This window comes from Caloenas nicobarica, chromosome 27 (genome assembly GCF_036013445.1).
Source record: "Caloenas nicobarica isolate bCalNic1 chromosome 27, bCalNic1.hap1, whole genome shotgun sequence".
NCBI lineage: Eukaryota > Metazoa > Chordata > Aves > Columbiformes > Columbidae > Caloenas > Caloenas nicobarica.
This window is the reverse complement of record NC_088271.1, coordinates 1,731,420-1,749,710: the sequence shown is the minus strand read 5'-3', so window position 1 is coordinate 1,749,710 and position 18,291 is coordinate 1,731,420. Positions and strand designations below refer to the sequence as shown.

The following is an 18,291-nucleotide window of genomic DNA, read 5'->3' as shown; positions in this document are numbered from 1 at the left end:
CCCGCGCCAACGCCCCATTGGCTAGCGGAGATGTCAGCTTGATAGCATGGGCGGGGACAGCCCGCCTCCGAGGGTTGGCGCCCTGGCGCCCGTCGCGAAGCCTATTGGCTGCAAGCGGGATGAGGGGCGGGGCGGAGCGCCGGTGCGCGGCGCGATTCGGTAGGTGACGGGAGACGGCTGGGAGGAGCCATCTTGAGAGCGGGAAGGATGCCGAAATGCCACACGGATCCACCATCTTGATTGGGGGCAGGGCATGGGATAACCGCATTGGGCGCCATCTTGAATACGGGCAAGGGCCCCAGCGTGCACGTTGTGTTGCCGCCCGCAGCGCGGGCCGGGGTCTGCGGGCGCGGCCCCGCCGCCATGTTGGCTACGGGCAGGGAAGCCGCGCGCTCGGGGCCGTTGCCATCTCGAGTAAGGGAGAGAGGGCGCCTCGCCGGAATTAGGTTAATTATTTAGCACTGCCAGCCTGGGGACTTCTAATGGCGCTAGGCAGCACTTAGAAGTTTTATTTAAATACAGGATAAAGTCTGTAATTGCAGCTAGTGTCTAAAGGATAAAGGTTCCCCAGTGTGAGGCAGAACTTGTGAGGTAAGACCAACACCCTCCTGCTCTGCTCAGGCGTCAGGATCAGATTTTACCTCAGTTACAGTCCTCACACGGTTTGCTGACCAAACCAGCTCTTTGTCCAGGCAGGTGGGCCTCAGTGGTTAATTAGATAAGCTTGTTTCACTCTTAATGCTTGTCATTGCCTGTAGGTTTTCTGCAGAGGCTGAGGTAAAATCCACAGATTTCCTCTCTCTGGGGATTTTCCAGCATGTAAAAAGATTTCGTTTCCAGGTGCTGGGCCGTCTGCAGTAACTTTGCGGACCCTCCTGCCCCGGGACACCGCCCTGCAGAGCCCTTCGCTGCCACGCAGCACCGCCGTCTCTGTTTAAATATAGACAATATTTGCTCGCTGGGAATTCTACGAGCAGTTACTCGTTTTCTTTGCCTCACTTTGTCATAACCCAATCTGTTGACTGCAGCACAAGAATTAATTGTCCCAGACCTCGCTACAAGTCCCTTGTGTAGCGTCGAATGGAATATCAAATGTCCAGTCCACATTGATCTTGCCTTCATTAGCTGCAACCCTGTTTTGAGAGTTTCTAGGCAACGTAATACTGGTCTTGCTGCAGAAAGGTTTCCTCGTACCTCACCAGCACACCCACCTGTGACATTTTTGTGAACAAATTTGTACAATTCTGCCAATCCGCCTCTATCGTAAACAGTAAAATGCTAATATAGATCAGTGATGCTGATGGAAGCACCTGGGCTGTAACTCAGCAGCGTCAGGTACATTTGTGAAGGTTCAGAAAAAGGTTTTTAAAATGTAGCGCAAATGAAATTTGGAGTCTTATCCTTGGGCAGTGTTTCTGCTTAATGTCAGGTAACTTCTACAAGCACAGACATGCATTTCACGTTCTCATTTCTTTCTGAAGCGTACACTAGGTGCATGAATATGGAAAAAAAAAAAAGTGAAACCATGTATTATTTTCTCCCCCACTCATACTGTCTGGGTTACTGGGCTCTCTGTTTGAGCAGTGAGGTTTAAAATGGAGAAAAGTGTGTTCTCACCTATCCCTACAGGCGACTAAAGGCCCCATCTGAATCCACAGGTACCGCATATGAAAGGCTCAGCTTTTGCCACAGATAAGAGATTTACTACCGAGATGAGGCAAAGAATGGGAAAAATGATGGGATTATGCGATCCAGTTCAGAGCTGCTGGGAGCCAGAGAGATAAAGTGATTCGATCAAAGCAGAGCGGGAATGTAACTCCCGTCTCACAAGCCACAAGGCACTTTCTTGAGCTGTGCCGGTTTTCAGCTGTATTTCCCATGGCGGAGTTTCACTTCATCTTCCCTTCAGAATCATGTTTTATATACTGGAAGAAATCCCTCCATGGTAGAGGCTGGTATAGAGACAGAATCACTCCTTTCTTTTTAATATGGGATATTTCAGCCCACTCGTAAAGAAGCGTACCCTAAAGAAAGGTACCCAGACCATGATGAAAATACTTTGAAAATAATTATCAATACCAGATACTGATCACTAGAAAGAACAATATCTGATTTGCTGGTGGCTGTTGACATTAGTTTATTGCATGTGCAGATATCCCAGCTGCTTTGCAGGTATCTTTGGAAAAGCAAACACAGGTGGATGTCATCAAAGAATTATTACTTTTCAAAGACCTCTCCTGTGCAATTGCGGTCTAACTTATAAGACTCTTTTAAGGTCTGTGCAAGCTCACTCAGATTTTCAACAGTTCTAGCAGAAACACGGATTATGCAACATCTTAACAGACATTTTCTTGTAATATCAACAGAATTTTTTAGATAGCATCTTTTCCGATACCATGGTAGCAAACTCACTAATGATAGTATTGTGTATTGCACAGTCTTTCTCTGGGCCAAACAGGAAAATGCATTTAAGAACAAAATTATACTTTATAAACAAAACAAAATAAACCCACACAACAGCTGGGAGAAAGACCTGCCTCTGTATATCTTTTTGTTTGTTTGGAAAAAGAAACCCACATGAAAATGGCCCTGTTTAAAAAAAACAAGAGGGAGAAGGGAAAAATATGAATCGGCTTCTTTAGCACAATCCAGCAAACTGGTCCCACCCTCCGGCTCCGGTTACTCACTGGAGGCCTTGGCAGGACACACCCGGGTTTTTCTCTTTTTAAGCCCTTCCTGCCTATGTTATCTCTTTGCATTTAATTTACCACGCAGGGAAGAAAAACCCTCTGAAACAAAAAAGGCCCTTTTCCTGCCTTTTTTCCTTTGTATTTTAAAATTAGCCCCAAGCCCGCACTCCGTACCCGTGCTACTTTGCAAACTGGGAAAGGTTTTTTTTTTTTCCCTCTTCTCCTTCCTCTTCCACCCAATGTTTCTGTTGGTGACTTGAAAACAAGAAGCCTCCTAAAAGATGGTCTGTGTGAAGAGCCCAAACCACTGTGCATGCGGAATATCCTAGATACTGGTTTTACTGGCCGTTGTTGTTTTCCTGCCATTCCCTCCCACACCAGAAACTCATCCGTGTCAGACTTTGCCACCGGGACAGTCCCAAAGAAACTTGCGGGGGCAGGAGGTGTTTCAAATACTTTTGCTTCTTTTTGTCGCTTCTATTGATTTTAACCCCTTTTCAATTAACAGCGCCGTTTTGTTTAAAAGAGGATTTGCAGCTTTAGCTGTATCTCAGGATGCCAGAACATTCTTTTGTGCACCATCCGTGGTGCCACATCAGAGCTCTGGAAACGGTTGGTGAGCAAACTTGGGGCTGCGTTCGTCAGCCTGAGGAAAAGGCGATGAAAAGGGAATGGAAAGGAAGGTTGGGGTGCAGGAGAGCTGGTTCTGGTGGCCTCCACGCTTGGGAAAAGGTCATTTCTGAAGAGAAGATTTGTGGCTTTACAAGCAGTAAATATCCTCAGTAAGGGGAGTGGTTTTTCCACTGATCCTAAGAGTTTGGCGGCATAAAGTATTACCAAAAAGTGCACCAGTCGGTAATTGATGAATAGATTGGTTGGGAATTGAGCTGAATGTACTGTCAGTATTAACTAGAGGTAGATGTTTCTAACAAGTTCCCTCAGTGTGTTTTTAGAGCTGTGCCCCCCAGCCATGTGGGGCCTCCCTCCCAGGAACAAAGTTCAAAAGCACTTTGCAAGCCAGTGGATGTGCACTTGGAACTTTTATTGCTGTTGTCATTGCACATTCTGACTTCACCTTTTAGCACACTGCTAAACTTTATCTACAGGTATGTTTTTGTGCTGCAAGTAGTTATAGCAACTCAAAACTTCAAGTATAATCGCAAGAGCTCACATTTTATGTTTCTTCTTTGTAATCTGTGACAGAAATGAGAGAGTTCTCTGTGTGCATTGCTCTGTTTTTATCAGTCCTGTTGCCGCAGAAGTTCCCTGTCTGCCGCTTCTCGCTCCTCGCAGTGCTGCTGGGTGACTCATTTCCTGCAGGGATGAACCAGCCATTTCCTGGCTATTCAGCGCTGCACTTTTTATTTTTTTGCTCCCAGTCTGTGTTGGAGTGGTGTGGATTAATGTACGGTTTGATTATACCCCCAGCAACCGGCACCAGAACTGCAGCTCTTCCCTGCGGCCGGCTCGGAGAACGAACTGTCCGCATGTGTTGCTTGGGGATGGTGGCTCGTCCCGTGGGTGCTGGGACATTAATTACAGCCACACAGAGTTTACAGTGCCATCCAGTTCTTCTCTTAATTCAACCCACTTCAGCCCGTCATAAATGGAATATTAAAACAGCGCTGTAGGGCAAAGATACTGATCTTACAACACCTATCTAAGCTCAGAAATTTTGAATTTTAAGTGCTACCAAGATTGAATATTGGCATTTGAGAAATGTAGGTAATACCCACGTTGGTTTTTTGTGTTAGACATAGGTTACGTGAAGATCGGGTCGGTTTTGGTATTGATTCCAGCCCTTTCCTCCAACCTGTGTTTGCAATTTTCTGAGCACTATTTATTCATACTTTGCATTATGATTCTAACTGTGGGCAGCTCGCTTCAGCAACGCCACCAAGTTGAAAGATTGGCCATTGTCACGCCAGCCTGAGGTATCTCAACTCTTTTCAGCAGCTTTTTACTGCTATTTTAAAAATTATCCTTTTAATCTTATTTCCCATCATTTCATTGGAATATTTCAATTCATTGGCCTGTCACCCATCTGTAACGTTGGGGAAGAACCCCCCACGATAGGGCTGCTGCCTCTGGAGACTGAATGTAGCACACGTCTGGGGATGGTCACTGAATAATTCATACGCTGAATGATTTATTCATGCCCCGAGGCTGGATACCTCCTCTGTGACTTTCCATTCTCTCAAACAGAACCAAGTTCCTGCTCATCTGTCCCACGCAGGAGCATCAGAAATCCTCCCCATGGTGCCCCCAAACATCTCTGCTCAACAGCACACGGCAACTCTTGCCATTCCAGCGCCATCCCGAGCACCCCAACACACAAACAGAAACGCAGGTACATTTTTTTTGCAAATTCTTCGGAAAGGGAGGTGGACGAGCAAGCATGTTAAACTGTTTTCCACACGTAAAGTGAGGTGCTGCAGTCAGGGTGAAGGGTGTTCTGAGCATGGAAAACAGCCAAACGGGCCATGACTCTGTCATTTGATACCCTAGAGCCCATCTCATTCTCCACGAGAAATTTCAGTTCTATTTTCCATTGTAAAGTTACAGATTCTGAGACAATTGATATAAATGTAACAAGATGTTTCCTACCCCTTCAGGAAACCTTGCAGGAAAGCCTGGACAAAGAGCAGCAGCTCAGAGTAATCTCCTTCCTGTCTATCAAAAAATACACCTTTAGTAGAGGTTTGTAACACGAGGCCGAGGTGAAGATTTTGCAAGACATTCAAATTCCATTTGTCTGGAAAGTACGAAGATAGTTCTGTGCTTCAGGCCAGTCTCCAGCCCCACCGGCAGCACTACCCCGAGCCATGAAATGCTATGAAATGTCCTAATTGTTTATCCTGTAATCCTGACTTCTTTTGTCCTTGGACCAGGCTCTACATCAGCATAATTAAAAATGTCAAACATGCTTGAGAAACTCTCCAAGTTGCTAAAAATGCCTGTGAGTTTCCTCCCCACAGCCGCGCTCCATCTTTCCCTCGCCCTGGCCTCAGCTCTGCAGAGGGGTCTGTTTCCAGCCCTTCAGCATAGTTTGCATTCCACTGCCAAGAATGAACATTATTTATACAAACAACCCTCCTTACAAGCACATCTCTCCCTGCTGTCCTAGGGCAGGGAAATAAACAGCATTTCTGTCTCTTCTGGAGCTGCGGTCCTACATTTCTTTTTTCTTTAGTCAGAGGCATTTTTTGCAATGAAAGATTAGTGCGGTTCAGTCGCTTTCCCCTGCCACAGATCTGCTCAGAAAGGGACTGGAATGCTCTTTCATTTCCTTACAATGATTTTATTTTATTACGCTCTAGCAACGGTGCTGGTTTCCTGATGAACCCCTCCGGGGGGGTTCACAAGCAGCTTTGCAGAGGTCTCGCTCAGCGGGACCCTCGAGGGCTCTGCCCCGGTGCCTCCACCGTATCCTGCCTTTCCAAAGCTCATTATCAGGCTGTTGCGTTACACTAATTTCCCCAGCAGTGCAGCTGCCATGGTAGGAGAGCTCAGCGATAAATGAAACGGCGGGTGCCAGGTGAGCAGCATGGACCAGACTGGGGAGACTGGGGGGCCTGGAGCTCGTGCATTATTTCTGAGGCTGCTCCGTTGCTCACCTGGCAGGCTGAAATCCAACCGCATCACCTCTGGCCTCTGTCGGCAGGTTGGCTCTCATTGCATCTGCCATTTCAATGGATATTCCACAGATGCTGGCTGACTCCAGACAGGGGAATTACAGAGTCTGAGCACAGTTCGTTTGAATGAAAAAAGGGGCCCTGAAAGAGAGAAATACACACGCAGAGCATCTAGAAATACTCCATGAGATGTGGGTGGCTGAGAGATACGCTCTCTTACTGTAAGCACGGTGGATTTTGCTGCGTGCAAGCCAGCTTCCATTCTCGGCTGATAGAAATGTTTGTAGCTAACAGTAATATTTAGATTGATAATGTTTACAATTACCTCCACCAGCGAATAAGATAAAGTAGTTTTGTTGGGAACTCTTACTTGCATTTCTAGAGCAACCTTCTAAGAAACGAAGCCTTTAAGCAGGTTCTGTAGGGTCCAGGGGAATACTTTTTAAAAAAATTAACAGCAAGGTGACATTTTAGAATATATTCCCAACGCTGTCTTTTTAGGAAGAACACACAGACAGCTTCTTTAACTATATTGCCAAACCAAAGTCAACGAACTACTGCAAATGAATGAATTAGGAATTTTTAGTGAGTACTTCCCATGAATCATTACTGAATATTTTATGGATCTTACTGCTTTCTTATTAAGCATACAATTGCGAAGTTTTCCAGAAGATATATTTACTTTGGCCTCGGGATAAGGTGTCAATCTTCTTTACTGTGATGCACAATGAAGGGCTGATGTCCTGTAAGAAAATCCCTATAACGTTCCCAGCTATGTACTCACGTCTAAATAGGTATTGCTCTGTTCAGGGAGAGCAGCATAACTATGATTAGGCCTTGCGCTCATTAGCTCATACAGTAGCATCACAACTAATGTGAAATTTCAGCAACATTTGAAGAGGTGTCCTGTTACCTAAAGGTATATGCACACACAGAGACATATGTAAGTCCATATAGCACAAACCTGGCCATGTATATTCCTCTGTATTTGAGTATTTGAGTATGCAACACCCTAATGAGTGCAGTAATTCCCCTGGAGATAAAGGAAAACCAACCCCAAAATGGCATGAAGTGGCACGAGGATAGAAATGCAGAGACACACCAGCTCTATTTTGGAACTGGCAAAATTGTGCTTGCTTTCCCCCTTCCCAAAACCTTCTTTTCAATGTCATGCATGCAGTTTATAGGCGCTTCAGCAGTGCAGCTGGATTACAGCCCTTGTTTCTACATTGATTCAAGAACAAAAATGTCCAGATCCATGTGAAGAAGCGAGCGCCGGACACACCACGGTGCTGTGTGCTGCCATGAGGCCTGCATTGTCATACGGGCTAATAAAGACATCATTTTCCCAGGGCTTCAGCTCTATTAAACACAAAGCTCCAAATGATTTCCTACTTGGATCAAAGATGTGTTTGTTCCAGTGCCACTTAAGTTTAAAAGGCAATACTGGGAATGAATGAAGTCTCCCCAGCGGCAGCTGCTGAGGTTCAATTGGTTTGGCAGTGCCGTAATTATGCAGCGGACGTTGTTGCGTTTGCGGGCCCGTATGTTCCTGAAGGGGTTATGCAATGGAACAGCCTTGCTCCCAAAGCTCGGGGGTTGTGCTTTTGTTGTGTGAAGACTAGCTTGTGCTTCAGATGGTGAAAACGTTAAGAAATCCAACGTTCTGTTTTCAGACTTAAAACCAGAGATGCTCTTACTTGATCAAACTAGATGGAAGGGTACGAGAACCCTACAGCCAGTCTCCTAGAGGGGCACCCGGCCATGATCAATGTAATTTCTACAGTTGCAGGTGGGCTCTGGACGTGAGCGCTGCCCTCGGCTCCCGTCACCAGCAGCTCGGTTATTGTCACCCCTGGTGCTGGGGACAAACATGGCTCCTGTCCCACCAGCCACCCTACTGCTAACCTCTGTTGGTTGGGGTCCGGATGCCGATGGGAAGTGTCTGCTTACATTAAATAGCCATCCCCTGGTCTAGCAGGCACCAAATTTTCTGTGAAATAGTCGTGAGTGCGTCGTAAGAACTCCAGAGTATTAAATTAAGCATTAAAAGAACATTAAGACATGAACCTGTAAAACGTGAAGTCAGGGAGAACTGAAAGCACTCGAGATCTCAGTTGCCAAAGGAACAAAAGGAACACAATATCCTTTAGAATGTTTAATATTTCATTTGGTAAGGTGCTGGGATACGAGGCAGTGAACGCAGAGGGCGGTGGCAGCGAGAGCCTGAGCGGCTGTGCCCAAACCCAGGGGTGCCAAAGGCCCTCAGGTTTCTGGACAGCCACCCGCTCCGCACACACACACCACATGTTTTCTAAACACCATTTAATTCATCTGTGTTCTCGTGAAAAACACAATGTCCACATTGTACAAAAGAGACTCCTGACGATGGTTAGAAAGGAAAGACCGAGCGGCACATCTCAGGTGCTGCAGATGCGTCACCGACCGACCCCCTGCTACTCATGTACCGTGGGTACCTAAAGCCAATGGGATTTTCATGAACTGAAACACTCTTCCTACAGAGCTACATTTAATTCAGAGAGGCATCTTCAGCTGCATTTTCTTGCTCTAAGATCAGGGCAGAGAACCCACCATTGGCTCAAGCTGTGCTTGAATCTGTAGAGTGGGATGAGTTGTTTGCTCTTGCTGACACTTTGGGAAGCGTGTTATCACTGCTGCAGGACAAGGGTTGGCATCCTTTTATGGATACTATGCCAGAGTGTATTTTTCTTTTCCAAATCAGCAGCTAGGTGTGCCAATACTGGGTTTTACTGCCTCTCCAAGAGGCGAGATGCCATCCATTTGTGGTATTTTTAAACTGTGAGGCTCTCAGCTACTCCTGAATGCAGCACTCAAGAAGTGGGAGACAGAAACTGGGAGCTACTGCTCCTTACTGGTGCCTCTTCAGACCCCCCAGAGCCCTTGGCTTCTTGCTTCCATCCCATGCAAGGGATCTTCAGGGTGCTTTAAGATCACTTTCCTAAAGAACTAACCCCTTCTCTCTCCCTTCTTCCCCAGGCTCTCCTGTCCTCTCAGTGCCAGTGGCATTGCTGTCCTGCTGCAGGCTGCTCTGCTCCATGGGAGGCTTCCCAGAGCGTCTTACGTGACCTTGGAGGAGGTAAGGGAGAGACCAGCGCTTCAAAACAGCAGTAGAAGTTTAAGTAGGAGCAAAGGCTCCCACATGCCCTCTCAGCATGGCCAAGTAGTATAACCTAATGAATTTCCCTGCAGCAAAAAAGCTTGGGTGCTGTTTGGTCAGGTGTGTTTTGTAGGGGACAAGTGCCTTCCCTTTCCACGGGCACTGCACGCTGGGTGTCCCTGTGCTCTCCCCATGCCAGCTGTGGCATCTGCATCCACCCAAGGGAACCCAGCAGAGACTGTCCAAAGTAACCCCACACAGAGGGAACTTTCCCTCTTCTGAAAGTTCCTTGTTTACCAGCCAAGTCATTTCTTCTACCTCCAGGAGCCATTTCCCATCACATCCTCAGCAAACCTTCGTAAACACTCAAGATGTAAAAACAAGAGCTCGCTCTTTGCCCGTTGCTAGCGAGAGCAACTTCTACATACACCCCCGGACTGAGTCACCACGGATTTAAAGTGCTTCTAAAAAGGTAAAATCCTCAAGCCTGGGAAGGAATTAAGGTATCAGTTGTTAAAATTGTTCCGTATTGTGAAAAAGTAGGTTACTAAGTCTCATTGTGCACAATTATGTCTAATTACAAGTCACGGATTCACCACAAATGCTATTTAATAACAAATTTCTACCACGCTTCATTGCAGTGTGTTCTGAAGTACCACGTTACCCCTGGTTTGCGGATGGGGAGCGTGTGGTGCAGAACAGAAAGGGTGGTTTGGCTCAGATCAAACCAAGAGGGAGGGAAGCTGATGCACAGCTCCGTGTTTGAGCCCTCCAGCCTACAGCACTGATTATTTCATTTCAGTTTCGCAACCTCCCCACAGCAAACTCCTAAACAGGATGTTAATTTTTGCTATTTGATATATGTATATAAAAAAATTCCATCGGCAGAACAGAAAATGAAAGAAGCAAAGACACAGTAACAGCTTTATCGCCGCTCCAAGGACTGGGCGCAGAGAAGTTTCTGTACTTGGCTAAGGCAACATTACCGGTCAGCATTTTTATGCTGTATTTTTAGCAGTAAGATAGTGAGTTTCCTATAAAGTTGCCATGTTGAGAGGTCAGTAAATCTATATGGAGAGCTTTGCACTAAGTTTTTTTCTGTTTTGTTCCTCTGGTGCAAAGGTTCTTTGGCAGGAATGAGGAAGCGCACAGGATGGTGCCCTCGCCCAGCAATGCGGGAGGACCTTGACCCCCACGTTAACAGATATTTATTGATTCGCTTTGGGGAACGGCCCCGGTCCCGGGGACCGAGCACCCTCTGCCGGGCACTGGGGCCAGCTCGTAGGAAACAGCAGACAAAAGAACCCAAGTTTTACATCATTCCCGTCTCATTTCTGAGCCCGTTGCAGTCCAGCTCCACGAAACCGTGAGGATTAAATGTGATTTTTATGGTAGGAGATGATGATGTTATCCTGTGACTGCTGAAGCTTCTGCTTTATGAGAAATACCACAAATAGCGAGAGAAGCAATTAAAAGAGTAGCGAATGCTCCTGCAAGTGCCTTCTTGCCAACAGACATCTGCCGTTAATTAAATGAAAGAAGATCATTTTCATACAAATGGCTGCTGGGGAACAAAGCGAGTTCCCACACTCAGTTCTGTGCTGATACAATGATATACTCATCAGGACTGAAAGTAAAAAACCCCAAGAAAAGTAAAGCAGGCTGCATGTAGAATTGTTCTGGAAAACAACAGCCCGCTCCCCCTGGCAGCCCTGGCCCGGAGTGCCAAGCTGCTCACAAGTGGCAGCGCTAACAGAGTCAATAAAACAATTATTAGCGATGCTGGAGCATTTTCTGCCCAAGTAACAGATTTGCTCTTCACTAATTTCAGCCTTCCCACTTCTTCCTGGGGAAATAAAATATTAGGTCCTATTTATAGGAGTCCATGGGTTTAAATTAATTTTTTCCTTTGCTACAGCTGTTTTGAGTGGTTGATTACTGTTTGTTGGACCAGGCAATCCTTTGCCAGCTGGCTGTGGCTTTTATTAGCTCTTTTAAGAAGGCTCGATGTAGAGCTCAGTTGTGTTGCAAGGACGGCAGCAGAGCCTCGAGAGGAGAGACAGTTGGGAGTAATGAACAAAATGGTGTCTGATTCTTTGAACAAAAAAGCTCTCGTTGAAGGAACGTGGTGCTGGAGGCTCCTGTGGAACAGCAGCCGCTGCCCCGCTCGGAGCTGGGTGTGCAGCCAGACCTGCCCTCCATCAGACCCACGGGGAGGATTGTCTGGGAGCATCTCTCAAAATGGAGGAACGCCACCCTGGAGCGAGTACCAAATGTATCTTGGGAATTGTATTTCTGTGAGCAGGGCAGGAGGACGCGATGAAGCAGGAAAGGAGCTGAAGAGGTGCTGAGAAGGTTCTTGTACAGGGGAGGGGGAGGAGAGAAACAAACATCACGGAGAACAGGAAAAACCATGTGCTGGGAAATGATTAATCCACCCCAAAGGCCCTTGCTAAGAAGTGGTGGGACAAGCTGGGTGATTTTTGGCAGCCTGTGCTGCGCTCTCAGCTCCCGCCTTGCAGGCAGATGTGTTGCGGTCCAGCCTCGTCTCACAGACACCGTGGCCATGCCCTTCGCGGCATCCCCGGCAGCTCTTTGCCAACACAACCCCCGGCGGGGTGTTTTACGGCTGCCCTTGTCCCTCCACCTCCAATAAGTGTTTCTCGGGGAGCGCACAACCCGTGCTGAGGAAGGCACAGGAGTCAAGTTTAAGAACTGCTGTTCTGTATCCTGTTGTTTTCCTACCGGGATTGTTCCAGTTTCCTGCCGCTGTCTTATCTGGAGCTGGAAAGCCAAAGCTCATATTTACTCGCTTTGTGTGTGCCTTGGGTTTCTAATCTGTGAAATAAACTTTATAAGTCTTAAGAGCAACATAGCGGGGGCTGTTCCAGGGTGGAGGAACACGAACAAGGTGGTTAAAGGGCTTTCGATGCCTATACAATTAGGTTCTTTATTTAGTGATCCTGCTTGTGGAAGCCCGTGTGTGTCGGAGGGTTTCACAGACCCTTCAGCACAGCAGAAAGGTGCGGAGTCCACTGAAAGGTAAAGAGAGGAGATATTTTTCTTAAACTTTTTTCCTCTAACAAACATGAATTTACTTAACTATAGGTTATATTAGTGCACTAAATTTGCAATGGGTTAAAAAAGTTAAAACACGCACTGTACAGCTTTGGAACGTCCTGTTTTTCTGCACAAAGGTGTGGGTCCTGCATACAGTGTCTGTTATCAGATGGGAGCCTCTCCTGGAAAGATAATTAAAGCACCACATCACTCACGGCCATGCAGATACCGAACCAAACATAAGGTTTCAAGGCAAAACTCAAGCCCCAAACTCCAACACCAGAGTGTCCCCCACGGGGATCCTGGTTTTGTTGGAAGCAGGTAAAAATTGTGGGAGTGATCAAGATGGAATTTTATTAATTGACGAGATGTCAGTTCTGCCTTTGTGGGTAAATAGATATTTCATTTTTTTCCGCTCAGTTGTAACTGTGAATTCAGACCCGTTCTGCTCGGCCGTTTCTTTGGAGGTGTAAACACGAGAGCAGGAGCAGGCTGGAGGAGCAACCTGCCTTCCTTACCAGAGCCTGGCTTTGGAACTAAGTATCAAGAGAAAAAAGGCTTTTTTCTTCAAAGAGATGAGGAAAAGGAAGACATGTGTTCGGAGATAAGGAAAGATAAAAGCATTCCATGTACAGACGCTGGTGATAGAAATCAAGATGTTCATCTGCCAAGTCAGTAATTTCATGGCCTGATGACCAGGCAGAGCTTCCGCTCCCGCTGCCTTTTCCCACACCACCTGTGAGCACCAGCTTGCGGGCACAAAAGTTACTTGAGATTGTCCAGGCCGCTCAGCCCTTTAGGGAGGAATTAACTTGAAGATCAAGCTCTCCCCTCAGTTCCCATTTTGGTTTCTGGGGCGCAGAATTCCTCATCCTCATGGGGTTTGCGGCGGGGCAGGAGCCATTTGGGCAGAGCACCAGGAAGCCACGTTATGTTTAGGCCAGAGCTGCTCAAAAAACCCATTTAGACAAGATTCCTGCACCCAGGGTTTTCAGTCCAGCATCTTTTCCCCTCACTAAATGCAAAGCTTTTAATTAATAACAGCCTAAGATGCCTGGAGCAAAGGCTGCCGCTGTGTGTGCCCACGGTACCAGTCGCAGCATCGCGAGGCTTCTCGGCTCCCTCGCAATCTGGCTGTTGACAGTCAGTTATGGTGGTGGCTTTCTAGGCTCCTACATAGAACATTTCAAAACAGATGGGAGAATTTCAGATTTAGTCGCTAGTGAATACAAGTTGCACTTGCAAATAATTCTTTAGTTAAGAAACTTCCTCTTCTTCTTACTGTTTGAAAAGTCAGATAGTGTCAGAATCTGAACGAGCTTTGCTATTTCTAGTACTTCTGTTTCCGCAGTTCCCTCTGTTTGGAGAAGCAAAGACTGTGACCCAGAGCCTGTGTTCAGAGTGCTAGGGCTGAAAGGAACATCTCCCAGGGCCTGTTTTTTTAAACTCTGTGTTCAGTATTTATATTTATATTTTGTAGAGGCTAATCCTGCAAATATTTACACAAGCCAAGCTTTCTATTTAGAGTTCATTGGAGCTCAATGGGAGGTCACGTCAATGAAGGCACATGTTCTGCAGTAGCATTTTTTTTGACTGAGTGAAATTTTGTTGCATCTGCTATCCAGATATTTTACATTTATATATATGTATACATACACACACACACGTGTATGATGATTATTTTAGGTTCTGAGAGAGGAAGAAAATATTGAGCCACTTACTGGTCTTCACCCGAGAGAAGGCTCAGTGAGATAGAAAACAGCAGCATGGTGAGTACTTTTTATAGCATAAATGACGCCATAGAAAATTGTTTCTGACAGAATTAATTATAGCATTAGAATATTTTTTAAAACATGTTTTAGATATGTGGATGCAAGGTCCGTTTTTTAGTTTCTGAAAGGCATCCTACAACTTTGTATATTGAATTTCTCTTTGATGCAAGTGAGGGGACCCTTTGGACAGACGAAGGAAGCAGGAGCCCTGTTTGCCATGGGGAGGTGGGATCCAGCAGACACTTCCCCTCGCTGTTTTCCATCAGTGAGGATGGAATTGGCTACGGGCACCGTTAGAGGAATCCCTGAAGTGCAATTGCCGCTCTGTTGAGCTGGGGCCAGCAGCAGTCCCCGGGACACCTGTTTTGTCCACAGCCTCTTTCACTGAAGTCATCTCCAACACGTTTTTACAGAGCGAGAGTGTCGGTGACGGCAGGAGCGGCGACACCAGGTCACTTTGCGCAGATCTCTCCAAGCTGGTGACCTGGGCGCACAGTCATGGGACCATCTGCAATCAGATCCCGGCCTTGGAAACGGCGCAGAACGCGGGTTGTCCCAGTAAGGAGAATTCCATGCTGTGGATGTGCGGGGTTGGACACGCGTATCACTGGCAGTGTGGACAATTATGCATCAGAAGCAGAGAAGAGAATGAAGCTGTAGAAAAGAGAAAAAGGTCAGTATTTTCTGAGGCTTCGTCAAGGGAAGCTAATTTAGATGAAAAGAGGTTCAGGATGACCCCATCTTTCGAGAGGGCTAAAGCAGACGCTGTTAGCACAGGATCGTGTAGCAGATCTCCAGGGGTCACTCAGCAGAAAGACAACACAGTCTACATAATACATGATGAACCACCATCCAGAGAAAATAAAAAAAATAGCAAATCCACTAAATCATGCTCTGCAGCGGAGCGGCATTTGTCCGTATCTGGTGGTGAAGTCAAAACTGACAGACGTAAGGTGAAGCTAGAAAGCAACGAAGATCTACAAATCATCACTGATGAAGAACAGGGAGTATCAGATGAAGGTGACCAAGGAGACAGAATCAAACAGAATATTCTGTCAGAATCACCGATTAAAGGTGTGACTGCTGAGGTAGATTTGCAGATGCATCGCAGTCAGAGGGTGGCGTTTAACAAGCCAACAGCCATCCAAGCATCGTGCTGTGCCCCCACAGGAGTCCTGACATGCCCTGTCAGCGATCAGGAGAGCCCGAGGCCAGCTCCTCTGAATCCTGAAACTTCTAGAGCAAGAAATTCCTCTGGGTCAGCAAAACTGAAAGAGTGTGTCAAAGCTGTTCCTGTCTCCAACACTGAAGCAAAGGCCCAACTTGAGCCACCCGTCTCCGTGACGTTCTTTGAGTTTGAAGCCGCAGTGGATGTCCAGCAGCAACTCCAGCTCAGCCCTCCCGAGCATGGGACGCCTGGTGCGGGTGTGAGGGGAAACGTCACTGAAAACCCCGCTGGGGAGAGTGAACCATCAGGCTCTGGGCACGCAGCCCGTCCTGCAGCCTCGCGGTGCTCAGACGAGCCACCTGCAGCATCAAACGAGAGTAAGAGTTTTATTCCTGGTGGGGTTCAGGGGTGCGTTCTGTTAATCGCTTTCCCAAAATATTAAAGGAGGGTGAATTCATGTAGCTGCCAAAATCTGTATTGTAGCATCTAAGTAAATGCCTCTGACTTGGGGCAAACTGTTTGTCCTAAAAGGGACTAAAAAGGTTCCTACCTTGAGCAATCCGCACGTCAGCGCCCTTCTCCCAGGTACCCAAGTGTGCGCTTACTAGGGAACTCTCAAAACCACGGTTAAGCCATGCACAGAGCATATTTTAAATGATTCCGTATCATAAAATAATAACTGTGTACAACATCACTTGGTGCATGAAGGGGCATCTCTACATGTTGGCTCTAGAACCCTTTTCAAGCTGCCCTTTGTCAGCCCTGGAAGAGTCACAGGTGAGCAGATGAAGCTTTTCAGCAATCCAAAGAATTAATTTCTCATGCTACATCAAACTAGGTAGAGGTGGTATTGCCATAGCAACTTGAGAGAGAACCCAACTGGAATCCTGGCAATCCTTTTTTTTTTTAAATAACACTTTTACTCATCTTTTTGTTCCTCCTTACTATCCACCCCTGATTTTTGGTTAATGTTTTTATTTCACAGCAAGAGCTCTCTTGCTCTGAAAAGATTTTTGTAGAGACGAACACTTTGAAATGTGTTTGCATAATGCCTTGTACAACACTCTGAATGTATCAAATGCTCCTTGGAAGTTCTTGCTGTCCACAAAGCTCTGTCTTATCTTTCAGATGTGGTGAAGAAGTGGAAGAAAAAGAGAAACCGTAGTGCTGGCGATATAAAAATTTTCAAGGACTGGCTGGTTTCGCACTGCCCTTCTGAGACGCGCGAGATCTATAAGCTGCCACCCGAAGACCTTGATAATTACCTGGCCTCGTTCTACACGTCTGCAAAGAGACAGAATGGCACAGATTTCTCCCCCGGTTCCTTGCACTTCCTTCAGAGCAGCATCGAGAGATACCTCAAGGATCACAACTACGAGTACAGCGTGATTAAAGGGCGGGAATTCAGGGCATCTCAGGAAGCCTTGAAACTAAAGCATCAGCACCTGTCTCAAAAGGAGAAAGAGGGAGAGTGGAGCACTTTGGAGAACCTGACAGATGAAGATGTGGAAAGTCTTCGGAAGCGGGGACTTTTAAGTAAGATGCACCCTCAGGGCTTTTTACACCTCGTGTTCACAACGATCATCAGGGGGTTTGGGGCAAGTACCCACACTCAGAGCCACAATCTGTACTGGGGCCAACTGGTGCTGAAGAAGGAGGGGGAGCTGGAGTACTTGGAGTGGAGGGATGACCTGAGCGCAGAGGCGAACCCGGGGGCGCCAGGGCCGCGTCTCTTCGCCAGGCCAGACAGCGTGGGGGACTGTCCGGTCGCGGACTACAAGGAGTACTCCAAGCGGAGGCCGCAGGACATGCTCCACGACTACGACCCGCTCTACCTGACTCCCAAGCCCCTCTGCTCCATCTGGGACCAGACCTGGTACTGCAGGAAGTCACTGACAAGAGCCAAAATGGAGAAGATCTTGAAAGTTATTATCCAGCAAGTGAAAGGAACCATGAAGAAGTCCAATAAATAAAGGCATCCATTTAGTTAGTGCCACTTTTTGATAGGAGTGTGTTTCCAAGTGGGCTTTGAAAGGTTTCAGTGGCAATATTTAGTGTAGGTTGAGGAGAACATCTTCTCTTTGGTTTCACCTTAGAACACCAACATCTACACATTTGCATCGCCTTAGCGTTCAGATGAAGTGAAAAGCTCCCGTTGTTCTTTCTATTTATGGAATTGATAGTTCAGCAAGTTAAATAAATATAAGAATCTTGGGTTTCACATTTGTATACCAAGTTAATATTCTCCTGTGTTACTAATGCCATGATAAAGCAGGTGACATTAACACAGAGAGGGCTCACAACTAAGTAACCTGGCGAGATAGTTCAGCTGTGCTCATGGTTACAGGGGCCGACACTTGGAAACAGCCTTTAGTCTCTAGTGTAAACCCATCCTAAAGAGAGGACTAACACAGGTTAGTTCTGGGCTGGAAATCCCACCTTTGCCAACTGCTAATCCACGTCTCACGGGAACGCTTTCGACAAGGTTTATGTCATTTTTCTTGGTGAAAAATCTGTAGATTTAAGAAGTTAGGACTGCATTTCAAAAAGTTATTTAAAATGGTTTTATGGTGTTTTCACCAGAGTGCTGAATATAGCGACATAAATACACAGAGGCAACTTTCTTCAGCTGTTCAAGTACCGTTCAGTCAGCACTTTGTCTTACAGCCCAGGCGAGTTGTTGGGCTGAACTGTTGACATGACCTAATAAAAGCTGGTTTTGCTCAGCCCTGTTTGTCTGGCGTGTTTGTTCTGCAGGGCTGGAGCCGGTAACGGTTCCCGAAGCGCCAGCGCGTTCGCCTTGTGCCGAGGTTCCTCCTGCCCGTTA

The 18,291-nt window shown here is 46.7% G+C and overlaps 1 protein-coding gene across 1 annotated transcript; it reads left to right on the top strand.

The window, feature by feature from the left end:
- The first annotated feature begins 46 nt into the window (after positions 1–46).
- Positions 47–17,437, top strand: LOC135999273 (uncharacterized protein KIAA1958-like). The gene is made up of 4 exons (XM_065652843.1): positions 47–159; positions 329–414; positions 14,672–15,841; positions 16,593–17,437. Exons 1-4 carry the CDS (start codon positions 47–49, stop codon positions 17,435–17,437), a joined length of 2,214 nt encoding a protein of 737 aa, XP_065508915.1.
- The last annotated feature ends 854 nt before the right edge of the window (positions 17,438–18,291 follow it).

Coding starts and splice junctions, on each gene's coding strand:
- LOC135999273 (XM_065652843.1), top strand. CDS start 47: ATGGGCGGGGACAGCCCGCCTCCGAGGGTTGGCGCCCTGGCGCCCGTC. Junction 160..328: donor CCGGTGCGCGGCGCGATTCG/GTAGGTGACGGG, acceptor TGCCGCCCGCAG/CGCGGGCCGGGGTCTGCGGG. Junction 415..14,671: donor CGGGGCCGTTGCCATCTCGA/GTAAGGGAGAGA, acceptor TTTTGTCCACAG/CCTCTTTCACTGAAGTCATC.